At 39.6% G+C, this 27,123-nt stretch overlaps 2 protein-coding genes across 4 annotated transcripts; both read right to left on the reverse strand.

Moving 5' to 3' along the window:
* Window positions 1-6,290: 6,290 nt before the first annotated feature.
* Window positions 6,291-9,390, reverse strand: LOC135637787 (glycerate dehydrogenase). 2 transcript variants are annotated; one of them, XM_065150581.1, is made up of 13 exons: window positions 9,122-9,390; window positions 8,951-9,034; window positions 8,712-8,852; window positions 8,389-8,510; window positions 8,205-8,286; window positions 7,859-7,931; window positions 7,673-7,764; window positions 7,470-7,544; window positions 7,269-7,376; window positions 7,066-7,143; window positions 6,922-6,966; window positions 6,614-6,728; window positions 6,291-6,527 (listed from the first exon to the last, which is right to left on the reverse strand). In XM_065150581.1, the coding sequence occupies exons 1-13, from the start codon at window positions 9,242-9,244 to the stop codon at window positions 6,505-6,507; spliced, it is 1,161 nt and encodes a 386-aa protein (XP_065006653.1). In that variant the 5' UTR covers window positions 9,245-9,390; the 3' UTR covers window positions 6,291-6,504. The 2 variants fall into 2 exon arrangements, with proteins under 2 accessions (XP_065006653.1, XP_065006654.1); XM_065150582.1 differs by having other exon boundaries at window positions 6,606-6,728.
* A 534-nt stretch (window positions 9,391-9,924) lies between these two features.
* On the reverse strand, window positions 9,925-18,464 carry LOC135637786 (la-related protein 1B-like). 2 transcript variants are annotated; one of them, XM_065150580.1, is made up of 6 exons: window positions 17,768-18,464; window positions 16,978-17,506; window positions 16,739-16,886; window positions 16,557-16,647; window positions 11,046-11,117; window positions 9,925-10,721 (listed from the first exon to the last, which is right to left on the reverse strand). In XM_065150580.1, exons 1-6 carry the CDS (start codon window positions 18,224-18,226, stop codon window positions 10,410-10,412), a joined length of 1,611 nt encoding a protein of 536 aa, XP_065006652.1. In that variant the 5' UTR covers window positions 18,227-18,464; the 3' UTR covers window positions 9,925-10,409. The 2 variants fall into 2 exon arrangements, with proteins under 2 accessions (XP_065006652.1, XP_065006651.1); XM_065150579.1 differs by having other exon boundaries at window positions 16,978-17,566; window positions 17,768-18,463.
* Window positions 18,465-27,123: the final 8,659 nt, after the last annotated feature.

Consider the following 27,123-nt stretch of genomic DNA (forward strand, 5'->3'; position numbering starts at 1 on the left):
TGTATATGAATATATATATATAATAACTGATGAAATACCTACACAGAGAGTCAATTTGTAACACGGTTACATGTCTAAATATTATGAAAAAAAAATCTATTTCTTGAAAGCTTTTTTATAGGTGCATAAGAACATGCACAGAGTTGTCCACTGCCTATTTAAGAACTCTCTGCCCAGTTCTTGAGCATGTAAACAAGCCAAGCCACTTCTTTTTATGATCGAAAAGTATGTATGTGTTTAAATATAAATGGGATTTTACAATCAGACTTCATACTTGAACACGATATTTGCACATTGCATGTATGCTTCTTAGATTATTTATTTGGAAGCGTCGCTAGAGATTTATTATAATAGATTTTTTTAAAAAATATATCCATTAATTATATTGATGGTATATAAGATATATATGATAATGTAGTTTTTAATGAGGAGTATGTTAAGTGAGTTTTCTGTTGGTATAAGATTTCATCGAAGTTCTATATTAAATCTTTATCTTTTCACATTAATAATAGATAAATTTATTAATTATTTATATGATAAACCTCTTTGGTGTATGTTATTTGTTGATTTTATCTTGTTTGATGAAAAGCATAAGTATAATTAATTATAAACTTAAGTTATGGAGATGATCTTTAGAAACTAAAGATTTTAGATTAAGTAGAACTAAAATTGAATATCTGTCGTGAGATATAATTTTAATAATTTTATAAATAGATAAAAGAATATAATTAAGTTGAATAGACAAGTTGAATAGAGAGAACAATGAATATATTATTCATAAAGTAAAAATAAGATGGTTAAAATGGTAAGGTATCATATATGATCATTTCACACCCACAATACATTCATCTATGGATCGTTCGTCATTTTTATTTGCTTATATATATTTTTAGCAGTATAGTTTTTCTTATTTTTATGTGTTTTTAATCTGAAATATTTTATGTGTTTTTATCTGAAAACTATAAGCAAGAATAATTTGCACCACATAGTGATCGCTCGTTAGGCAAAACTACTTTAAAATGATCTATTTTTCATGTGACATAGTTTATTTTCTACAAGTTATAACATGGTGAAAAATGTCAGCTATCTCAACACCCTTGAACTACCTAGGTGGCACAGGATTGACAAGGGTATGGGGTAGTTTGGGCATTGATTGTATTCATAAGTTTACACGTAAAGCCTACGAGAACTTGCCAACACGCCCGATACCCGATGAGCAATCATTTGTGGACTTACAATTATTGATTTATCTTTTAAAGTCCTTTTTTTTTCTTCATCTCTTATCTCTTTTGGACACCTAGTGTTTACTAAATTGCTTGTAAAGCTGCTCTCTTTGCAAGACATTGGGACATGTTCATCGCTCGTTTTTGGAACTAATCAATTTGCTCTTTTACAGGTTTTTCAGGACTTGAGCGAGGTTACAACTAAGCTGACCCTTTGTGGACCTATAATGTAAAGGTACCTTATAACTTAGACAATTTTAGGTAAGTCCATGAAATTGGTGTATCAAAGCGGGCAAGCAATTTAAGCAAATGGTTAAAATTTATATTCTCATCATGGCAAAATGAACACAATGGTGAATTCAGCAAGACGAGGTAAGTCGAATCATTATCCCAAGCAACCACCGGTGGGTTGCAAGTACAAATTCGCTCTCAAGTTGTTAGAGCAACTCAAGAGGAGCACAACAATAAAAATAACGAGTGTGAGGTTAGATACTCTTCGCGAGTAGAGGAAATACAATCCAGAAAGCCAACTGAAAAGAGAAGTCATAAGGAGAGGCTTACAACTATGGAAACCCACCTTGATATTTTATAAGTGAGTCTAAAAGTACTCTACTAAGGCCAAAGGTTTTTTTAGATAAAGAACTTGCAAGAGGAGGTAGACTCGCTTGTTGACAAGGCTGAACCCGAAGTAGATCGATTGACGGAAGACACCAAAGACTCTGTGCAGCACTTACACAAAGTTGTGGTAGAACTCACATCCAGAATTTCATTATTCAAGGGGGCTCTTAATGCGGGAGGGAGCAACAACTACATTGCTTCATCACAAAACTTAATGGCACCCAAGTTGCATTGTTACGAGGGTGTCAGGGATGCGAAAGAGTTCAAGAATTTTTTTCAACATAAAATAGAAGTTCTGATTTTGAAGAAACTAAAGTTTTGATAGCAACCATATATCTGAATGGGAATATAAAACTTTGATAGTGAACACATTGGGAAGAGATCCAACAAGACTAGTGTTGAGTGAATATGGGAGGATTTGAAGGCGATGAAGTGAAGACTACATATATAACCAAGTATGGATCATTTGAGATATTGGTGATGCCTTTCGGCTTAACTAATGCTCCGATCATTTTCTACACTCTCATGAACTAACTATTCAAAAAGTATTTGGACAAGTTTATGATCGTCTACTTAAATGATATCATTGTCTACAACCAAACGATCGAGGAACATATTCATGAAAAGGAAGAAATGGTACTTTCGAATAGTTTTTAATATTATAAGGGAGAACACTTTGTTCATGAAAATGAAGAAGTGCTACTTTGCCCAAACGAAGATTTTCTTCTTAGGGCATTGAATAAGTGAATGATCCATTTAGATAGACAAATTAAAGGTACAGGCTGCACAGAGTGGCGAACACCAAAGAAGGCCCTAGAGCTAAGATTCTTCCTTGGTTTCGTCAACTATTATCGACACTTTATAGTTGGATACTCGAAGCGTGTAACTCCATTGACAAAGTTGCTAAAGAAGGAGCATCCTTAGTGATGGTCAAATAAATATAAAGCAACATTCCAAGACCTAAAGGCTACTGTGTTAAAAGAACCAATACTCAAATGATTTGACTATGGGTAGTCTTCCGAAGTTTATACAGATGCTTCAGACTTCGCTATTGAAGGAGTACTTATGCGGGCGGGTTACATGGTGGCTTACAAGAGCTACAAGCTCAATGAGATCGAGTAGTGATTTTCGATACACGAGAAGGAGATGACAGCGGTGGTTCACTGCTTATGAGTATATCAACACTGCCTTCTCAGAATGCAATTTGTGCTAAGAATGGATAATATCATGTTAAGTTACTTCCAAACTCAAAAGAAATTCTGCTCAAAACAAGCACAATAGTAGGACTTCCTAGCTGAATTTGATATAGTAGTAAAGTATAAGCCGGTAAGAGTACATGTCATGATTGATGCATTAAGTAAGAAAGTGGAGTTGGTGAATGCTATACAATTAGAAGGCGGAGGTCAAGTAAGTTAGCTGCACTCTAGTTTCCTTTCCAAGATTAGGAATGGACTGTAAAATGATCCTCAGACAATAACCTTGATGCAACTAATCAAAAAAGGCAAGTCACGATGATTTTGGGTCCAAGAAGGACTCGTCTAAACCAAAGAGAATAGAGTTTATATTTCCGAGTAAACAATTTAAAGCGTAAACTCTTGAGAAAGTATCACGTTTCCTTATGAGTAGGACAACTAGGTATTCACCAAATGTTAGCTCTCATACAGAGGGTCTTCTTTTAGCCAAAGATGGAGAGTGATATAGAGAAATAAGTTTGGACGTTCCTTACTTACCAACAAGATAAGATAGAGCAACAGAAGCCGATGAGACTTTTAAAGCTATTGTTCATACAAAAAAAAAGTCATGGGAGAGCATCTCCTTGGACTTTATATCTATCTTGCCGATGATAGGGAGACTTGGATTGATATTCATGGTGGTCGATCGGTTTTTAAAGTATATAACATTTATTGTCGCACCCCTACTCTGCTTAGCAAATGAGATAACTAAGTTAATGATAAAGAAGGTGACGAAGCATTAAGGAGCCCCACACAATATTATCAATGATCGAGACATGTGATTCTTAAGACAATTATGGATCGAGCTATTTAAATTATAGGGATCTAAGTTATATTTCTCCAGAAGCGTCCACCCTCAAATAGATGGTCATACTGAAAGAATAAAATTGCTCCTTGAGTAATATCTTTGGCACTATGTTAGTGCCAACCAACGGAATTGGGTGAAATTGTTGGATATAGACTAATTCTCCTATAATTTACAGTGGAGCTCTGTATTAAACAAGAGCCCCTTTGAGATCATTACTAGATAACAACCGTTAGCTCCTCAAAACTTGGTGATTAGTTATACTTGGAGTAGCCCATCATCGTATCACTTTGTAAAAGAATGACACTGAAACGTAGATATTGCCCAGGTATGCTTGGAGAAGGCTACCAAAAATATAAAGAAGTTGGCAGATCTAGGAAGGCGATCATAGGAGTTTAAAGTCGGTGACTTAGTGCTAGTGAGGCTCCAATTAGCATCACTCTAGTTCTTTAGGCATAAAGTGCACAAGGGATTGATACGCAAGTATGAAGGTCATTCTCAATTATCAGCAGAGTAGGCATTGCCTAGTACAAATTACAACTACCGGTGTAGCTTAAAATTCATAATGTCCTTCACGTGAGCAATTTGAAAGCATAACACTCAAATCCACAATATGCTTTATAAAGTACTCAAGTTCGGATATCTCCCTCTAGAGCCTCCTATGAAAAATAAGTTGAAGTCATTTTACCATATTACAAGACAAAGCTATCCAATGGAAAAGAGCAAATTGAGTACCTAGTGAAGTGATGAAAATTTCTCTGAATAAAAGCCGGTTGGGAGCCTTAAGATGCCTTGCGACACGAAGAAGTAATCATCAAAGCCTACCAACAAGAGTCGTTGATGGTGTTGACAGTTTAAACGAGAGAGAATGTCATGAATGGTCATTGCGCACTTGCATCACCTTTGTCTATGGACTGTTCATCGTTTTTATTTGTTTGTACATATGTTTGTGAATATGTTTTACCTTGTTTTTATATGTTTTTACTTAAAAAAATTATGAATAAGAGTAGTTTACATGGTTGCAAAGCAACTACTCACCAGAACGAGCAAAACTATCTTAGAATGGTTTAGTTTTCACATGTCATGACTTATTTTTTACAGGCAATAATGTGATGCGAAACGTCAGCTATCTCAGCACCCTAAAACTATTCAGGTGGCATAGGACTTAATGAGTATTTAGGATAGTGTTAAGCATTGATTAGATTTATAAGTTTGCACGTAAAGCCTATAGGAACTTGTTCGCTAAAATCCTTATTTTCTCCTTCCTCTTTTTTCTTTCTTGTATACCAAGTGTTTGTTGAATTGGTCACAAAATTACCCTCTTTATGAGACATCAAGACTTATTCATCACCCATTTTCGAAGCTAATTCTTTTACAAGTTCTCCAAGACCTGAGTGAGGTTGCAATTAGGCTAACCCTTAATGGATGCGTAACGCAAGAGTATCTTATGACTTGGGCAATTCTAGCTCTGTGACATCAAAAGTCTTGTATGATCATCGGATACATTTGAGACTAAAAAAATATTTTATAAAATAATTATGAAACCAATAATATTTTATGGATCTGAGTGTTGAGCAATTAAGAAACAATATATACAAAAAAGTTTATGTTGCCAAGATGAGAATATTGAAATGGATGTGCGAAGTTATTGGGTATTGGAGGAAAATGTTGTTGACATCCTTATCAACACAACATGGCCCTAGTTCGTATATGTGGAGTCATCCTAGATGAAAAGTGCCTTCTCCCGAGTTATCACCTGCATAAAGATCTAAGTCAGGAGAGGCTTCCCGAGCTGGTCTCTCTAACATTTGAAGTTAGACCCGAGGTTAATTTCTCTAGGTCTAAGTTCTCGATTTTCTCTCCTTTTACCTAAAGTTGAGGTTATGTTTTTATATATGACCTTGAAGAGATGAAATATTCTAGAAATATTTCGTAGGGGAGGTAGTTCATAACCGACTCGAGTTGCCCCCTAGACTCTCGGAAATATTCCTATGAATATTCTGCAAGAGAGGCAGTTCGTAACCAACCCAAGTTGTCTCTAGACTCCCGAGAATATTACTGTGAATATTTTGTAAGGGAAGCAGTTTGTAACCGACCCGAGCTGCCCCTTGGACTCTCAAGTATATTCTTATGAATATTTCATAAGGGAGATAGTTAATAATCGACCCCAGCTGCTCCTTAGATTTCTATCCACATAGGCAATCGAGTGTCAAGTCATCTAGATCTTTTTCCCCATGGGCCTTACATGACGCGTGCATTGTTGGTTGATTATATATTCCCAATCGAGAAAGAAAAAAAAATACTTTTATTCATAAACAACTATGGGCATGTGCTTTAGAGATCTCCGGATGCGATAGTTAGAAGAGGTAAAATGATTAATATTAATGGTATGAGAAGAAATAGAGAAAGATCTAAAAGAGACTTGTGACTTTGTCATTGTTATTATAATGTTTAACAAGCATTTCATGGCCAAGAAGGATTTTTAAGCGTATATGCAAGTAAGCAAGACTTAGTCAGCGAATGCAAATTATACATCATAGGATTGTAAGGATCCACAAGATTTCATATTTATGCATTGCTCTATGTGACACACAGTCTTCATCTCAATTCGCATGTTCTTCTGCCATCAAAGTTTGGAACTGGGCAGGCCTACAAAGATAAACTAGCAGTTTAGGAAGAAGCCTACGAATCAGAGGGCAGCAGATAACAAATCCAACTAAAACTCACTCAAATACCAAGTTGTTTCGCGTTGACAATGCTTGGACATGCGGTAGGAGCTGGAGAGTTCTCATCCAAGAATGGTTCAACCCGGTTCGGATCACCCCAAATTGGGTATCCTTTTATCTTTCCCTACTCACATGCAAGCAAGAGGAAAAAAAACAGTCTCTTCAGTTACATTTTTTATTATAAGCATGTGGATCGATAAGTTATTTGATCAATTATGAAGGAAGAAAATACATTTTAGGTGTACTGAACTTGCAACAACATTTATTTGATCAAATAAGAAGAAAGAATATATATATTTTAGGTGTATTGAACTTACAAGAACATTTAAAGCAGCAAGTGTTGCCATTCCTTCACGCGTCCACTGAACCGATGATGAAAAGGTTGGATTAGTAGCTAAGACCAAGTTGAGAACAAAGAAAACTGCAATGTATATGTTAATTCTGTCTCTTTGTGTTCTCACCTTGGAGGCAGAGGCAATATGTGGCACAACAACAGCATTCTTCTGTTCAGCAAGTCCAGGTTTCATGAAAGGTTCATCCTGTTGAGAACACATTACTGATCAGTACATTGTGTCATTGTTCTCCAGTGAATTTTAAACATGAAAGCAGTTAGGATCTGTTTTCTCCTCTCTTTTTTCCATCAAAAAATTAGGAATATCATTACCTCGAAAACATCGAGCCCAACTCGGAACATTGGATTTGCCTTCAGATGTTCAACCAAAGCAGCTTCATCAATCACTGGTCCTCTGCTTGCATTCACAAGGATTGCTTCCTGTCATAGACCATTAATTTTAAGAAAATTAAAGACCTGAACTGTGATGTTTCTGTTCATTATATTGATAGAAGAAAGAGCAGGAAGATTCACCTTCTTCATAATGGCCAGACTCTCTTTGTTTACAAGATGATATGTAGTCTTATCCAAAACTGGATGAAGACTTATCTGTAAATTGCATATAATTAATTAATTCAGCTTATTCCAGTAGTAGAGCTAATTTTCTTAAAATTGTGAACAATACAAACTACAGCTTGAACATGTTTCTAATACAGAAATAAGGTAGAATATCTAACCACGTCAGCTTCTCTGAGGACATCCTCCATGGAAGCAGCTCTTTTCCATGTAACAGGTTGTTCACCATTTGCCTTCAAGAACTGTCCATATGCTGAACAGGAGATACCAAAGAATGATGAATGCTTAACTACAAGTTCAACTCATGGGGATGTTACCGAAAAAAAGAGGTGACGATGATAACATGCCTGTGACGAACTTCTCTAGCCGTGTGGCTTGATACAGATCGTAGTATATCAGGTTCATCTTGAAGCCCTCAATCTGTCATTGCCATGTTATATGCTTTTCAAATCAAAACACTTTATGCATATTTTCATTGTTGATGCAATTCAAAACTTCATAATGTAATACTGCACTTTATAATTGATCTTTTCCTTCTGGTACTGTGGCTTTTTATCGAATAACCTTTATTTTTGCTTTCTAAACAAATCTTGTCCTTGCCTGTGTGTGTGTGTGTGTAGGATATCATTTGTTTCATTACTTAATAGCACAGAATCAAGTGAAATTTACAGAGAAGCAAAATGGAAATAATACCATCATCCTGGCATATGCAGAACCAATACGGCCAGCTCCGATTACTCCCACTGTCTGCCCCTTCAGCAAGTTTCCGACGAACCTGTTGGGAGCCATTTGATCAAAAGAAGATATATTTTTCATCTGTGGATAACAGAGTTCATTATAACTGCTGAAAAATTAAGAAGAATGACCAAGATCATACAAGTGGGGAAGCCATCCGTCGTACAAGCCCGCCCTCATGAACTGATCTGCTTCCACTATTCTTCTGGCAGCTGCCAGTGAAAGTGAAGCAGCTAATTCAGCCGTTGTTTCTGTAAGAACACCCTGCGTACACCATATCAATCCCACATGACAGTGAACACAAAGCAAAAGAAAATCTAAAGGATATTATGGTGATTAATATTTAAACGACCAAGTTCTTTGTTACTCCAATCGTGCCTCCAGTATAACCTTTTCTACTAACCAGATCAGAAACAACATGGCCAAGAAGACAAAGACTGTGAAGTCTGTCCATATGAAACTTACTGGGGTGTTCCCGACGGCAATACCGTACTTGTTAGCAGCATTGATATCGACATTATTGTACCCGACTGCCATGTTGCTGAACGCAGATCCTCCAGCTCTCTTCAGCGCCGAGAACAGCACCTCTCCCCAGTCCTCTGTTAACTGCGGCACAGAGACAGCAGAGCTAACCAAACCACAGAAAGCAGCACAAATATTTCTCCACACGCACACATACATACTACAAGCAACTATCTACTTGCCTGTCCAATTACTCCGTCGCATCGGTTGCCGATGAGTGCGAGAATGTCCTCCACGGACAGTATAGTTTTCTTCTCAGTGCATATCTACAAGCACAGAGGACAACAGCGAGCTCTGTATCAAGATCAGAACAAGAATCGAGACCTGGGAGGAGGAGGAGGAGGAGGGTTTACCTCGACGCGGCAGTCTTGGTCTGTCAAGAGGCGAATCCAACGAGTTCCGGGCATGGATTTGGTGCTGACAACTCTGTACTTGCCACTGGGATTCCAGACTTCGATCGATATCGGCTTCGCCATCTTCGGTTGAGACTTGAGAAGTGGGGAGAGTGGAACTGCTACTGTATTTTGTTTGGCTTCTTAATTATATAGCTCGGTAAGGGGAGGTCTTGAGAATTTGCGATCGATCTCTTATCTTCTTATTTTACAAGCTCATCGAGTAATGTTGCTTGGTTCATATCGATTCATGGCCGGATGAACTGATAAGAGGAGGGAGAGAAAGGGCAAACTGCGGGTCCCTCGATGGAAGAAGCTTCGTTCCACTGTTATTTGCACCGCTCGTTCCACGAAGCAAGGCGAGATAAGGGAGCGATGTACCCAAAGTGCCCATGCAAACTCTGGCCAAACGGAATCAGATGGAACCAGGTATGTCGATCAACGATCTGACGGTAGCAAAGACCCTTGCACGATGGTGATGTCACGATTCTGTTCGTAGCCAGTCCGTCGGAAAAAAGGTGCAAGCTTTGGTGAATGCCCTCACCTTCTTCTCATGTGGGGGGATCGAACATTAAACTGCATACAGTCAATCTTAAAAGCTTATCTGAATACCACATGACCTGATAATTTGATTCACTGAGTGGGGCAACAACGATGATTTGCCAAGAAAATTAAAGGGAAGGCACATACCAGTCGGTCTTCACCAGCAATAGCAGATTCCATGAACCGATAGTATGTACCAACCAGGCAACTATTTTATATACTAACAAGTGAAACAACTTTTAATCCTCAAAAGATCGGAGTTTAAACAAAATCTTCAAATGGTAACAAAGAACGAGTACTGTTAAGAATACTATGTTTCTTGTTTAATGAAAGAGAATAAACAAATCAAGAAATAAATATCTAGTTGAAGAAGTTTAGAGTGACCATGACCAATTCCATCCTCAGAACCCAAAAAAGAGAATAGTTTAGACCCCTCTTCAAGAAGAAAGAAAAGGTTGGTAGCCAAAAAATAACTGACCAACAGCTCAGAAATGCACTATAGAACCTCATAATTCTAAATTCAATCTGTACTTCCCATTTTTGCTTCTTTTCTTTTCTTTTCTTTCTTTTAGATTTTTCTGTTGTTTTTTGTTGTTTTGATTTCCTCTTCAAACTGACACAACAAAAAAAAAGTCCAAGTTCTGTTGCAGAAACATAACCCTCATCAGACAACCAATAATGCTTATCCATTTGTGAAGAGTAAACTTCAAAACGTGTCACTCCTGCCTAAACTTCTTCCAGAATTGGTCGGATGTGAATCTGCTAGTCCAGTGGCTCGTCTATTGGCATCATTTCGATTTACTGCCATTTGTAACTGATTCCTCAAGTTCCCAGATGCCGATCTACTAAGAACTACCTCACTATAATTTGGTACTCCCGTGTTACCCCGAAGAGAGTTCCCCTCTAGGTCAACAGTTCGCAGGCGCGCTGACAAATTATCAGAGTTCAATGTTCCTGTAGACTGACCGGAAGGCAGAATCCAATTCATCCAGTCATTACGCTTTCTTATTTTCTCACCCTGCAATAACCATGTGCCAAAAAAGGATGAGATATAATAGTTGCATCTGCATAAGTCCATGGTGTGTGTCAAAGAGAGTGTAAATCTTCATTAGGCTTGTAAAAAGCAAGAAATGTACAGAATGCAGGCACAGGATGATGTCATGTTTACCAAGTTCATAACTCTCATTCTAGCAGGTTCTACTTTTCTGAAGAAGTGGCTTGAAAGGACAAAATCGGAAAGGTGATTTAAAGATGGTCACAGTGAGCAAGCCCATCATTTATTTGTCTTTCAAAAAGCATTACAAAAGCTGATGGCAAGAAAAATGAAATTTATGTGAGGTACCTGCACTTCCACTTCAGTTGACAACCGCACTGTATCCAATATATACTCTGTGCTGTTTGTTAATTGCCTGACCTGTAAACAATTGGAAAAGCAATTTCCCATGCTAAGAAAAGAATATCCTAAAAGTTTAATGAGATTAAAAGATTCGAGAAGCCAAAACCCGAAAGATCAAAAGAACCAAAACATAAAGGACATACACAATGCATGAGGCTCCCCCCAATGCTGGATCTGGGGAGGGTTAATATTTGCAACCTTACTTTTAAATATTTAAAGAGGCCATATTTCTGTGACTCGAACCTTGATCTCCCTGGGTCACAAAGGAGTAACTTTACCATTGTACTAAGGCCCACCCTCGAAAGAACCAAAACATCCAGAAAAAATATATATATATAATTAAGATATAAAAACTAATACCATAAGCATATCAGTTATTTAGGCATTCGTAACATATTATGTCCCTTCTATGATTGTTTTAAGGACCCACCAAATAACATATTAGCAATTTTTAGCTACAAGAGGAAGTTGACAATATTTAGATATATAAAGTAGAGGTTTCAGACATAATTCTTCATAATAAAGCTTAAGTCAGAAAAAACATATGGTCTATGATTCACAGATCATACAACAGTAGTTTCATGCAAAAACTAGCAAACAAAACAATTCATGACAGACTATTAAATCAAAATTTATTAAAATGACAAAAGACTACCAAGATAATTTCATTAGGATCAAGGGAACCAACATGAGAGCATTTCAAACCATACATAGGAGAATGACTATTTATCAAATTAGAGCCACTGTGGACCATAAAAGTTGTGCCTAGCAGATGATACACCGATCACATTGACCAACTGGATTACAAAAATGACTTAGTGATGATTAACCATAAAAGTTGTGCCTAGTACATGATTTGTAGATCACATTGACCAACTGGATCACAAAAATGACTAAATTATCAACAAAGGAAAAACAAAAAAAATGGCACAAATAATTGATTCAGTCTAGTGCACAAGGCTTCCAGCAATCCAGGATATAAAGAGGGTCAATTTATATAAAAGAAGAAATCATAATAAACACCATCTAATGTATGTCAGGGAGAAAAAATAACCATGGTGTATGCCTTTCACATTGTAAGAATCAGGTACATCTTCCAAATAAAGTTACAACTCTGAACAATAACCCAACTTCATAAGCACTTCCGTGACAGAAACCAATATATATAATGGCTTGTTATCTGATCTAATAAGAGCATCATAGACAAGGACTGCTTGAATAATTTTCAAAGTAACTCCCCAGGGAAACCTTGGTAGAAGTATGCTTGATCTTAAGTTCATATGAGTATTAATCAGTAGTTGTTTTGAGTGATAACTTGAGCCATTCACTTAAAATACAAAGACCAGATCCAGTTGTTGCATGAATTGTGGTTTACTCAGAAACAAAAAGGGTACCAATATTAAAATAGCCGTGATGCCAGAATTAAATATTTGCATCAGCAATTATGTTTTCAACAGCAGAACAGTATTATCAAAACCAGTTGTGTCACCCAAAAAAGACCCACACTGGAGGTAGGCTATGACTCAGGTTTGTATATCAGTGGGTAATCTTTCTTTGTCAAGGCTTCACCCACATAATTTTCAGACTTTGTCAAGTGGTAATAGTGCAAACCTAGTACTATGTATGTAAGGCCAATCACTCCAGTAAAATATATGACTACATGTACATGGTGCAAGAGATGTACACATGGAACAATGGGTGGATCTAGAAAATAATTATGGTCTATGTGTTACACATTGATGAGACTGATGAGATATTGAAATGCCTCAAGTAGTTCCATTTCAGAATTGCAATACAGTTATCATGGTATGTATACAAGGCAAGATGGGCTTACTAATAACCTGCACTTGAATATCCTGGACCATGCAAGTATCGATCCATTGCACCATATTTTTTGGAATATAATAACTTCAAACATCAAATCTCATTCAAATTCCAACAGAAATAAACAAAAAATATTTAGAGTGGCAAAAAAACATATTTATCAGACCTGGATTGGACAATGATCTGCTCCAAATTCAATCCGATCGACCGATCATACTACTAAAATTCATGGAAAATTAGGGCAGGCTCCACCTAAAGAGAGGACGAATGAAAAGGGAGAAAGAGTGACTAGAGAAAAGAAAGGAACAAAGGCCAGTCAGAGAGGGAGAGAGAGAGGATCATTGAAGAGAGACACCAGGAGCAAAGGTAAAGAGAGAGGGAGAGAGGGTAGTTGACGATATAAAATGAGTGGGGGAGAAGGGCTCTGGATAGAGGGAGAAACAATGTTGTCCCTTAGAGAAAGGGAATGAATGATCGGAAAGAAAGAGGGTGGTTGGAGAGTCAGTAACTGAAGATACTTTTTCTTTATCCTCAAAATAATTAAGAAATCAAAATCAAGGTTCGTCGTATCCCCAATACAATATGGGCAATAAGTACCGGTCCACCCAACGATGGGCATGCATCAAGTGGGAGTGTATAAGGTGAAACAATAGAAACTCAACCTTTACCAAGAGATATAGGTCATAACGGTCAAATTCGTATGAATATGTTTTGTCAAATCATGCGGGTTGAATAGTCAATTTGACCGTTGGACCCCTGGTTTAGCCTCTTTCCCCTCTTTTAAAACCCTCTCCCTCCCCTCTTTCACTCCACATACTATTTCTCCCTGATGCAGGAGCAATTTAGTTTATATATTATTTGAATAAATTTTATTAGTTAGAGACATTTTGCATGTCATAAGTTGTCAGATGGAAACATCTACTTAAGGCAAAGAAAAAGAAAGCAAATGCAGAAAAGATGAAAGAAATCAAACTTGTTTTTGATTAAAGATTATGAATGTTAATTGAAGATTCATCTTTGTAAAGATGAAAATCTATCAATCAAGAACATCAAGAGAGAAAAATTATTTCTCATACCTTCCTCAAATGAAAGAGGATATCAAATATTTAATTTGATGCAATTGTAATTTTTTTATTCTTTTATTTTCCTTTTTATTCTTGTACTAGAGCCTATAAAAAAGGGCAAGACCATTGCAATGCAAATCAATCAAACATGAATCAGTGAATTGAGTTCTTTCCCACCTTGTGTGTATGTGGTGTAAGACCACATTTGTTTTCCGATGGAATGATTCCATCGTCCACATATGAGACGTGTAGAGGTGCGAGACCTTCATCTTAGAAGTTCGCATATTGAGCCAGAGCAAATCTGGTAGTTATCTTTTTTTTAGTATCTTCCATTTATTATCTCTTTTTTCTCTCTTTTTATGATTCTATCATAAAAAAAAAATTGTTGCTTCTCATCCTACATCATTCCCTCTCTTCCTCACTCATTCAAATTACTCCTCAACAATCCAAAAACATTAAATTTGCTATCTCATTCTAAAAACCTATAATTACTGACCATTTATGACTCATTTGCAATTTATTTTTATTGAAATTGAATTGCAATTGCATTAAATTAGGATTATATATGTTTTTTTAATAATTTTTCAGCCATTTTCGGCCATTTTTTCCCAATTTCCTGAAAACTGGTACATACCCGTCCAAGCTAGGACGAACACTGCTAGTCAGAATGAGACAGTGATCCTTAACTAAAACATCCTCAATATAAAATAAAGTGATACCTAGTGTAGAGGGTATCTAGTCATTGCTAATCAAATTACGAAAACCAGGATGGTTTTGTTCAACTCAATCAATTCCTATGAAGCAACAAAAAACCAACCAGGTCAGCTTGAAACTGGTTTTAAGCGAAGCTGATCCGATTAGAGGTCTGTTTCCTGATTTTGCTGGCCTGGCCAGGCCAGTACTAATAACTATGGGGCAAGGTTCTGATAAGTACAAGACAAAGTATAAAAATATATAACAAGATCGCAACAAAGGAAATCAAAAAAATATTCCATGCATTATTGAATGTTCACAGGTCTCATCCATGCCTAAAAGATTTAGAAATATCCACATTTACATCCAAACAGGGTCAGAGATACTCTATCCATGTTCATAAAAACTCTAATGTTGCAATAAGGAGCTTAAAGCTTGACAATGAACTGCTCTGAGAATATAGAGCCAAACTATAATCAAAGGTTAACGCAATGCCAAAGATGTTGTAAAATGACTTATTGGCCAATGGTACAATCACTTAAACAAGAAATAAGTCTTAAAGTTAAACATGTACTTTATCTAATGATTTCATAGAATAAGTGTACTTACATTGCATTGGAAAAATAAAAAGAATATAAATACCATATAAAGGAAACCAAAGATTATGATAAACTTACTTAGGCTATAGGAAGATATTAAATTATTAAAGAAATTGAAGGAGAGATTAAACAAAGGGATAAGCCAAGAATGACAAGTTGATAGGCCATGTAAATCATTTTACTTGAATATTTCTCTGATATATTGATCACTTGATGATCCAAGAGTGGTGTTGCTCTAGTGAAGGTTTCTCTTTTCACGTTTTAGGTTCTTTTAGGACAAATTTAGCTAGGTCAACTATTAACAAGTGTGTATGATTGTAGTAGAATTATAATATAAAAATGTGCCATGACTTGAATATATATTTGAACATGTAATTGAACTTATCTTTACTATGAAAGTTCCATTGAGGCCTGCTTATAAATTGTATTCAAGTATACTGGAAGAAGATTTTGAGTCATAAATATTATTATGATTGTTCATTTTTTTTATTACTTGTGTTTGTAAAAGTACTCTAGGCAATGACATCAAAACTGTCGAGACTCCAAACAAGTAATGGAATAAACTTTACATTCCATATTATCAACATTTCACAATAGCCTTCAAACCCTGTGGCCAATAGCAGGTTAATATATGCTTCATGCTATCCAAACTTATAGAGATAACACCATCAAGGATAATGTTCCTTGCAAAAAACATACTAGAACCTCATGATCACAGCTCCAGCAGAAAATCTAAACCAGAAAGTCCATATTGCACAAGTCCAATGATGATGAAAACAAATAGCCTTGAAAGAACTAACATGAACCCATATGGATCCCTAACGTAATTGTCACGTTAGCAACAATCTTCCATTCCATATTTCAGAAAAAAACAATTTGCATAAGTGTCAACATTTCAGTAGCTTAGTTGTGTTCCTCTATAAGAAGCAATCTGTCCAAAAAATGTTTTATAAAACAACTAAAGGAACTACATTATATAGTGAAAATACAATTTTGTTAAAACAATAACTGTTTTGTCAAATATGAGCATGAACAGTAAATGCCTGGATATACATACATACATACATTATGGATTAAAAGTCAAATGCAGAGAATTTGGAATTTTGACATGCAGACAAAACATCCACTCTCTAGATCAAATAAGAAAGTACACATTGTTTATCCACACCAAAAAAATAATGCAACCAAGTTAATATATCAGCAGATGTCAGAAGGACATTTTGGATGAAGATAGGAAAAATAAAAACATGGTATTAATATTTGTCAAGTTGACTCACTCTATTAAATTGAGCAATCACGGATACTGGGACCCATCCCTGATCATCCATATTCTGCCGCAAATAAATATCTTTGCACAAATTGTCCGAGCTGAAAATTGTTTAAAAATAAAGAATACAGTAACCTAAACAAGCCTTCAATTATGTCAATATAACAATTTCGTGGTGAACCAGATAGTCACCTGAAATAATAATCTATCTGCTTCAATAAAGCAGCACGCTGCGGATCAATGGCAGGGATATACATTGCAGGGGGCACCACTGGATGAGGAACAAAAGGAACCCCAGGAGGTGGCTGAGTGGCAACATAAATGACAGGAGAAGACATATCTGCAGGCAAATCAAGAACACCATCATGACAAATGGAAGAACCATATCAGCAATATAAAGAAGGACCAACTGTTGAGAAAATAGAGCTTACCAGGGTACATCATGGGATTCCCAAAAGGTCGAACCTGTGGGAGAGGTCTGAGGTATGGGTTCACAACATGTGGTGGCCTAAAGAAAGGCCGGGCACCTCGCTGCTGCATGTTGAAGTCCCTCCCACCAGTATTCCTACGATATCCATCATAGCCACCACGCTCCTGATCACGGCGATTGCCATAATTGCTGTTATGAGACCCAGAACCACCACCATTGTTCCACCGCCTGTTGCCACCATAGCTTCTATGGTGGTCACCACCATTGTATGTCTGTGATCCCAATCCAAGTCCCCAGGAACCATGGTCCAAACTGGAAGCAGCTTGATCTTGAGTCGAGAGTTCTGGGGGTGCTTGGGGTGTCTGGATGGCCAGGTTAACCTGAGGCAGTGGTGCTGAAGTCGGTGGTGGTGAGGGCAATGCCGCTTCACGAACGGCAAGGGCACCATTTCCACTACCGCCACCTTGATTCATTGATTGATGGCGTTCAGATGCCACATGGTTTGGGGTTGAAGATGGATTCAAGTTAGGCTTCGGGGTCAAAGATGGATTCGAGTTAGGCTTTGGTGAAGCAGTTGAAATTGCAGGCTCCTAAGTACAATATAGAACCATAATAATAGATAATCAGAACAGCATGCATAGATTTAGATCACTTCAATCTAAAAGTTCATGCAAATTTTGGTAACGAAGTTGATAGAACCATAATAATAAATAACCAGAACAGCATGCATAGATTCAGACCACTTCCATCTAAAACATAAGGGTTCTTGATCAAGATTTCGAAATTCTCACCGGGGGCACAGCGAGGGGTCCATCGGAAAGGGGTTTCGAAGCATCGGACGACGATGATCTGGTACCGGAAGCGGACTTGGCGGATTCAGAGAGGGCAGGCCAGGAGGCGGCGCCCCCCATCACGGCGGCGCCCGCCTCGATCTCCCCATTTATTGGCCGCTTCCACGCCGGCTTCTTCCCGCGGGCAGCTTCCGATGACGACGGAGCCACGTCCTCCGGCGGCGACTTCCGAGGTGACCGATCGGAGGGATCCGGAGAGGGGATTGTGGCAGCCTGCGGCTGAGGCGGAGGAGAGGAGGGGGGAGGTAGGGCGGCGGCCGCAGAAGTTTCAGACTCGCCGCGGACGACGTGGGACCAGGGTTGGCGAACGGTCCGTGCGGCGCGTGGGGAGGCGGAGGTTGACGAGGGATCAGCGTCAACGGAGGATGAGGACGATGCGGCGGCGGCGGCGGTGGCCATGGAAGGACAGGTGGAGAGGTGAGATGTTAGGGCTAGGGTTGCGATCAGGGGAGCTTTCGGCGATCGAAGGGGCGGGGAAGGCGAAGACGTAGAAGTGGACACTCAATGACTCATAGTTTCCTTCTCGAACGAGGGATCGCAAGATCCCAGCAGCAGCACGAAGGAGCGTGGGAGAGCAACAAGGACCTCCTTCACGCCGTCCTTGTTGCGCTCTCTCTCTCTCTCTCACTCAATTTTCTCTCTCACCTTCAAAACTATATAATAATGACAGAGACATAACAGAACCAAAATCATTTTTATTTTTACTTTTTTCGGCTATTTTACACATTAACCCTTACAAAGCCTTCATGCTTTTTGAAATAGCTTATTTATCGCTATTAATTATGGTGTAGAATATAGTCTCCCTAAATAATAGTTTCATTAACATCGTCTGAGAAACTTAGGTTAACCACATAATTACCAATAACAAGTTTGAATTAAATATATATTATTATCTTGAATAACCTTATTATCATAAAAAGAAACTTTTTAAGTGCATTAATACATAATATCATTGTATTTATCTCAACTGTTACAAAGATTAACGTAAGTCTTGAGCTTACTTATCATCATAAACTTATGAAAAGAAATAAATATAATGTATTCTTTTTGATATTTTTCTGTTTTTGTAATTGCTTATCATAAATGGATTAAATTCCCTAATCCCACATGAAATCTTTTTTTCACCAATTGACAATTATTTTTTTTTGTTTTTTCTAGAAAATGGCTAAACATTAGTTTTACAAAAGAAATATCATTTGGAGATGCTAAGCCTGCGTATGGGGAGTTATAAGTGGTATATTCATTGGATTAGTGGATAATTTGACACCATTAAACATGTAGGAATGCTGAATGTGTACTCGCTAAACACCTACACAAAACAGAAATGGCACTTGAACTTGATTAGCTGAAACAAAGTTGGGAAGTCACTGATGATGAGACTAAATATTAATTCTTCCTATCGTTGTTATAAAAATAAAAAAATTACTTGTATGCATATATCTGAGAACTCAAATGTTAATTTTAAGTTGGCTCTCTTACTTTGATCTAACTTTGAGAAGATGTAATGATATAATTGCTAGTCATAAGTGCCCAGCAAGCCAATCACGTGAGTGATGGCACGTGTGACTTGATACAGAATCTTTTTGCTTATTATATTTTGGCGTATATCACTTTATAACTATTGCATAAATGCATATATATTGTGATGTCCTTGGATTTGTACAATGGGAATCGGATCGTGATGAGATCACGATAATGAGATCGATTCACCTTTAAACACATATCCTAAATAATCCCGGTCATAGGTTACTCGAGAGGGACATCGTGATAACCGGATAGACTGGTGTGCTGTATACCCGTCCATATGATGGATGCAGCTGGTCTCATAGCTGCTCGTGTAGGGACACTAGGGATACAGTACAGGTGCTCATTGGAGAATGAGTTCACTGATTGATCCGCTTACGGAATGCTGGATGGTTGATGATGCCTTATTGTCAGACAACGATTCCGTAGTCCTAATGGTGTATCTGGTTCTTAGACTTGAGACACCAAGGATGTCCTGTATGAGTGCTCCACTCTTTGATACCAGACTTATAGGTTTGGCTGTTCCCAGATCTAGTACAGCTGGTCATTGGGAGTGGTAGTCGACCTTACGAGGGCTATTGAGTGTCGATAGAGGATCATCCACTCTCGGTATCATGAGAGGAATATCCCATGTGTTCTTGCTCAGACAAATCCCTGGCCAGGGTCATTCGGGTTGAGAGAGAAAGAGTTCTCCGGGAGAATCCGATTAGAGCGAGACTCGAGTAGAAACCGTATGGGTCTGACAGCACCATGCTCGATATACGGTCTCTGGGATATTAGATGGATGAGGGACTATAGGTACATGGTAACTGAGGACAGACAGGTCCAATGGATTGGATTCCCCTGTATCGTCTGGGGACTACGGCGTAGTGGCCTAGTACTTCCGTAGTCGATGAGTCGAGTGAATTATTACAGAGATAATAATTCACTGAGTTAGAAGGAGTTCTGACAGGTATGACTCACGGCCAGCTCGATATTGGGCCTAGAGGGTCACACACATATGGTAGGCATTGCGATGAGTAGAGGTTCGGATATGAGATATCCGACGGAGCCCTTGTCTTATTGGATGCAGATCCAATACCCACTAGGGAAAGGACCCATTAGGGTTTTGACACGGGATCTCTATAAATAGGAGGGATTCACAGCCTCATAGGCTAGAGTCTTTGCTTGCCCTTCCTATTCTCCTCTCCCTCTCCACCTCAGAGTAGGCCTGGAGTTTTGAGGAGCGTCGTCGCAACCCTGCTGTGTGGATCACCGCTAGAGAGGAGGACGCTTGACCTCCTTCACCCTCTCCTAAGGATCTGCAAGGAAACAGGGATATACGATCTCCCTAGGTAACACAATCTCTATACGCAGTTTTGTGTTTTTGCGGATTTTGCGCACCAATCTTCGCACGACGATGAACATCCTTTTGGGAATCGGGGATTTTTTTGTTTTCTTGTTCTTCCGCTGCGCATATGATGTCGCCCCCTATGATTTCCCAACAGTGGTATCAGAGCCAGGTTGTTCGTGCGAATGATTGGTTTTGAACTGCGTGTGTTGTGTTTAGGAAGAATATTGACGTCAAAATCGTTGACGCAAAAGCGAGGAAGGGCAGCAACAGTTGCTGCCCTCGATCTGCATGCCTGCAGCCACCTGCAGCGGCAGCCGCAGTCGCAGCCAGGCAGCACAGCGCCGGCGCATGCGCAAGCGCTGTGTCTGCAGCAGCCGGCCGGCGGCCTGCTTGCAGCAGGCTTGCTGCCGGCGGGGCTGGCAGCCCGCGGGTAGAGGCGCCTGCGGCCGCTGAGCCCGCGGGTAGAGGCGCCGCGGGGCAGCAGCGCGGGCTGAGGCACCGCAGGGCAGCGGCGCCTGTGGCCGCTGCTCCCACGGGCAAAAACCCCGCAGGGGCGGCCGCCAGCGAGGCAGCACCGCCTGCGGGCGTTGCCTCGCCGGCAGAACTGCCCGCGGAGGCGGCGACGCCCGCGGGGGCGCCCACCTGCAGCGGCAGCGCTGCCAGCGGGCGTGCCACCCGCAGGCGAGGGCAGCGCCCCGCCCCTCGCCGCACAGGCCGCCGCCAGCAGGGTGGCGGCGGCAACGGCAGCAGCAAAGGGCAGTAGGAAATTAGGGTTTTCTGGGCAAAAGACAGTTTTACCCCTGTGAATTTGAGAAATTCCAGTTTTTGTCTTTTGTCCAAATTACGAAAATACCCTTAGGAATTGAGAAATTCCCTATATATCCCTGATTTCAGAAAATATTAATTAATTAAAAGGTTTAGTTGATTATTATTTTTATTATTATCTAGTAGTCCTACATGATGATGATTATTTATACATGTGATGTATGATGAGTGGACGGATGATCATGGACCGTGTGATGTGTGTACTTGTGATTATTATTATTGAGGTCTGCGAACCTCCATTATATTTCTCGTTTATTGTCGGGCCTGCGTGCTTATGATTAAGTTGTAATCACATGAGGAGGCGCAGCGGGAGCGTGGATGCCATAGCGGGACCCACGAGACGGACGATCGTGATGCATGGAGATGCATCAAGATGTCGACGGAACCGACGAGGACGAGATGGACGATCACAAGGCATGGAGATGCATCGTTGAACACATAGATCTTGATGTGAGTGATTAGGCCTACTGGCTCGGGCCTAATCATATTAGGTTGTGGTCCATGATCATCTGGTGTGATTGCTTATACACATACTAGATATGTATATATATTTGCATGCGATGTAGATATATATTAAATATGCATATGTGTGACATGTCATATTAGGAGACCAAATCATAGAAACATCTCTCGATAATATTAAGTCGGTAAACGTGAGGCAATTAGATTGACCCACGTGGCCTTCCATCGTTATGAGTAGGAACCGAATCCCGGTGTAGGTTGAGTTGGTCGAGTCCCTCGAGACTCACCTATATCGCGATTCGCTATCTTGCTTACGACATAGAGATGTCACCGGTGACCTGAGGGCATGATATGCTTGGTCGAGTCCCTCGAGGGTATATCATCAAATCAGACTCATCTTGTAACGAAGGTGTTGACTTAACCGAGCATCATGGTTGGTCGAGTCCCTCGAGGCCATGGTGATTCGGAGGCCGAACAGGACGGGAATCACAAGGAGTTGTGATCGGCAAGAGTTGTCTACCTTTTAGGCTTAGTGTGATTGGTCGAGTCCCTCGAGGTTACACTAAGACGCTGATTGGATCCTGATCCCCACTAGAAGTCTGCCGGAGACTTCCGTTTCACGTGCTGAGGGTGTCGCGTGACTCGTTAGTAAAATAGTGGGAGCATATTAAGATAAAAGTCCATATCTTGATAGTTTATTTCTTGCAAAATCTGCATGTTATTCATTTTTGCTACATCATTATTTTCAGAAAATGTCGCTTTCAAATCCCTTACGTGGCATACTTGATGTCAACCGCCTCACTGGTCCAAATTATACGGATTGGCTCCGTAACTTGAGAATGTTGAATCTCGTATTTTGATGATGAAACTACTTGATATATGTTTATGATTTAATCTGCGTTTTGAGTGACGCAGGATGCTTCGATCAGGATGAGACAATTAAAGCAGGATAATCATGTTGTGCCGAAGGAACATGTCAGAAGATTGGACGTCGGGCCGGTGGATCGGTCGACGTATCGACAGAAGGCTTCGGGCCGTGGACTCGGGCATCGGGCCAAGAAGAGCGGGTATTGTGCCAAGGATATCGGAGTTGCGGAGTCAACTGGTCGATTGGGCAATAGGCTGCACGAGAGGACGATGCGCCGAAGAATCGGACGAAGCGTCGAGGGACCAATGACATGTCGGACAACTTGGTTAATTGCTTAGGATTAATTGTCTCGATTGAAGTTTTGTTTTGTCGTGCAGGATTAACTATGATAACGATGAAGACATAAAGCGAAACAAAGTGTCGGAGTCAAGCGCGAAGGATTTGTTGCGAGTTCGAGAGTTCGACGGAAGTCCGAAGATTCGTTGGGAGTTCGCGGAGCTCGCCGAGAAAGATCGGAGCTTGCCGAAGAAGCTCGTTGGAACTCGCTAAGAACAAATCGTGAAGTCTAGGAGCTTGCCGGGAGTCCGCAGAATGGTTTCCGAGATTTCATCGGAAGACCGCCGGAAGTTTGCCGGAAGCTCGCTAGAAGAAGTCTTGACTTGCGGACTTTGTAATAGCTTAGAAAATGTCTTTAAATTCATAGTTAGCACGTTAATTAGGGTTAGGAATAGGTGTTAATCCTATAACCCAAGTAGGGGCCAATTAGGCCCAAGTTCGGACTGGTTTGGACCAAGTTTGGAGCCAAACCAAGTGAGCTGGAATAGTGAAGAGGTGCCACCTCTCCAGCCTGGAGGTGCCACCGCCAGGGTTGAGAGGTGCAACCTCTCCAGCCTGGAGGTGCCACCGCCAGGGCTGCGAGGTTGGGAGGTGCAACCGCCCCAGCCAGGAGGTGCAACCGCCTGGGCTGTGGGGTTGGGAGGTGCAACCGCTCCAGCCAAGAGGTTGCACCGCCAGAGCTCAAGTTCCGAGCTCTGCCAGGCGATGCAACCACCAAGCTCAGTCTTCGAGCTTTGGCAGAGTGGTGCATCAGCCTGAGCTCAGTCTCGAGCTTTGCCAGGTAATGAATTCACCAAGCTCAGTCTTCGAGCTATGGCAGAATGGTGCATCAGCTTGAGCTCAGTTTGGAGCTCTGCCAAGTGATGCAACCACCGAGCTCAGATTTCGAGCTCTGCCAGGTGATGCAACCACCAAGCTCAGTCTTCGAGCTCTGCCAGGTGATGCAACCATCGAGCTCAGTCTTCGAGCTCTGGCAGAGAAGAAGCAATCGGCAGAGCTCAGTCTTCGAGCTCTGCCAGGCGGTGCCACCTCTCCAGTCGAGAGGTGCAACCGCCTGATCCCAGAATTCTGGGATTTGATCGATTTGATCGTTTTGAGCTCGAATTTTGAATTGGGTTGGGGCCTATAAATACCCCACCCATTCAGCACTGGAAAGACACAGACCTATACCGAAATTGTGATCTTTTCTGTGATTCTAAAGAGCTCAAAAGTGTTGTAAAGCCTTGAGTCTCCTCCTTCTGTTCTTCAAGTTTTCAACTGTAAAGTGAGGAGAGAAAGGTCTGTAAAGGTTGTCTCCTAACCCTGTCAAAAGGAGAGAAACTGTAAGAGGGAAGTTTGGCCTTCGCCCATTGAAGGAAGGCAGCTAGTTGACGTCGGCAACCTCATCGGTGGAGGAAGCCAAAAGTGGAGTAGGTCAAGGCTGACCGAACCACTCTAAATCTCTGGTTTGCGTTTAATTTCGAGCACTTTATCATTACTGCAAACCTCCCTCATCACTACTGCTCTCTGCGCTTTCACGAACAAGTTCTAAGTGCTGTTCTTCCAAATCTGGATTCAGACGTAAACTCGTATTTTCATACATTACAGTTTACGTTTACGTTTGATTCTGCAAATCTGTTTTCCGTGCTTTTACGAACGAGCTTCCTTGCAGTTTACGCTTACATTTTAATCCTATTAATAACTGCAATCTGTCCTCTACGATTTTACAAACGAGTTTCAACATTTAGACGTAAAACTGCATTCGGACGTAAATCGGCTTTCTTCGCTCAATCATCAGATTTCAGTTTACGTTTACGTCTTGATTTCAACTGCATACTGCCTTCTGCGAATATACAAACGAGTTTCAAAGTTTAGACGTAAATCTGCGTCTAGACGTAAAACTGCGTTTAGACGTAAAACTACGTTTAGACGTAAAACTGCGTTTAGACGTAAAACTGCGTTTAGACGTAAAACTGCGTTTAGACGTAAATCTGCGTTTAGACGTAAATCTGCATTTAGACGTAAATCTGAGTTTAAACGCAAAACTGCGCTTAGACGCAAAACTGCGTTTAAACGCAATCTGCACTTAGACGCAAACTGCACTTAGATACAAACTGAGAATTTGCTTTTGCATCACAATAGTTTTTGAACGAACGCAGCTTTTGGTTTTAAATTATTATAAGATTTCCGCTGCACTAATTCACCCCCCCCCCCTCTTAGTGCTCTCGATCCTAACAATTGGTATCAGAGCGGGGTTTTTCTCATTTCGGATTTACACCCGAGAGAAATGACTTTTCAAGAGGGCTGTTCGGTCTTTCGTCCACCGTTCTTTAACGGATTGGACTACACTTATTGGAAAACTCGAATGAGAGTTTTCTTAATTTCTCTAAATCTGGATTTATGGAATATCATTGAAAACGGTTTTCAACTTCCCTCCAAACCGATGAACGAATGGTCGGTTTTGGAGAAGAAGAATTTTTCTTTAAACGCAAAGGCTATGAATGCCTTATTTTGCGCATTGGACAAAAATGAGTTCAATCGGATTTCTACGTGTGAAACGGCTTTCGATATTTGGCGCACTCTTGAAATCACGCACGAGGGAACTAGTAGAGTCAAAGACTCGAAAGTTAATATTCTACTGCTTGATTTCGAGCTTTTTCATATGAAACCAAGCGAAACCGTTGTTGACATGTACACCCGTTTTACGGATGTCGTCAATGGTTTAAAATCACTTGGTAAAAGCTTTTCGGATTTTGAACTCGTTAACAAAGTTTTGCGCTCACTTTCTAAAACTTGGGATTCAAAAGTAACTGCTATTCAAGAATCGAAAAACTTGAACCATTTTCCACTTGAAGAACTAATTGGTTCATTGATCACATATGAAATGACGTGCAATGCACGTGAAGAACTTGAGAACCACCTTCCAAAGAACAAGAAGGATTTGGAACTCTGGACAAATGAATGCCACTTGAGCGATGACTCAAGTGATGAGGACAATGATGAACAAACCAACCTTCCAAAGAACAGGAAGGATTTGGGACATAGAACATTTGAAGACCACTCGAGCATAAGCTTAAGTGATGGTGAACTTAAAATGAAACGAAAATTAAAAAGCAAAAAGAATGGAACTACTTGCTTTAAACGCAAGAAGAAGAACAAAAATTGGGATGAATCGAGCTCCTCCGAAGAAGAGAAAGTCAACAAAAGCAAGGCGGCAAACTACGCCTTAACAGCCTACAATGATGAGGTAATCGAAATCCCCCTAATTTACTTCGAAATTACATGATGCTTTTCATGATGCATTTTTCTTTTTCTTTAAATTTTCTTGAAAATTATATTTTTAATAATTTAACAATGAAAATGCAAAAATATGATCATGCTTGTAATCTTGAAAATGATAATGAAAATTGCATGTCTTATGTTAATGCAAGATAGAAATCTAATGATTTTACACCTAGTGAGATTAATCTTATTTATGTGTTTGAGAAGCAAGAATGTATATTTTGATGATTTTCATATTGCTTTTCAATGACGATACATGGCTTTTGTCTGGAAGGCTTGATATTTTTCATTGTCTTTGTTTATAATGTATGGTTTTGACATAAGAATAAAGATTTGAGCATGCTATTATAAAGTCAATCATAAACTAAAGAAGTTTTAGGCATTTATAAGAATCATTCAAAATTATGTTCAATGAAACCTTGCTTAATGTTGCAATGAAAATATTAAAGTTATACTTAATGATTTCAGATTTGACAAATGCTACACTTTAAATATGAATCATTCTTCAATCAGATTAAATGCTTCAATCATTTTCTAACTCTAGAGTTCTCGATTTTGGTGAAATACAAGTGATAATTTCATTTATGATATCTTGTAAATCACTTGAATTATGAATGAGTTTTTCTTTTTTATGATGTGTTAAAAGAATCACTTAAAAAGAAAATGTTTTTCCCATTTTATCGAGAT

This window comes from Musa acuminata, chromosome BXJ3-5 (genome assembly GCF_036884655.1).
Source record: "Musa acuminata AAA Group cultivar baxijiao chromosome BXJ3-5, Cavendish_Baxijiao_AAA, whole genome shotgun sequence".
Classification (NCBI taxonomy): domain Eukaryota; kingdom Viridiplantae; phylum Streptophyta; class Magnoliopsida; order Zingiberales; family Musaceae; genus Musa; species Musa acuminata.

Coding starts and splice junctions, on each gene's coding strand:
- LOC135637787 (XM_065150581.1), bottom strand. CDS start 9,244: ATGGCGAAGCCGATATCGATCGAAGTCTGGAATCCCAGTGGCAAGTAC. Junction 7,545..7,672: donor TCCTCAGAGAAGCTGACGTG/GTTAGATATTCT, acceptor TGCAATTTACAG/ATAAGTCTTCATCCAGTTTT. Junction 6,729..6,921: donor TTGCTGCTTTAAATGTTCTT/GTAAGTTCAATA, acceptor GCATGTGAGTAG/GGAAAGATAAAAGGATACCC.
- LOC135637786 (XM_065150579.1), bottom strand. CDS start 18,226: ATGGCCACCGCCGCCGCCGCCGCATCGTCCTCATCCTCCGTTGACGCT. Junction 17,567..17,767: donor GACCCCTCGCTGTGCCCCCG/GTGAGAATTTCG, acceptor TATTGTACTTAG/GAGCCTGCAATTTCAACTGC. Junction 16,648..16,738: donor CAGATAGATTATTATTTCAG/GTGACTATCTGG, acceptor AACAATTTTCAG/CTCGGACAATTTGTGCAAAG.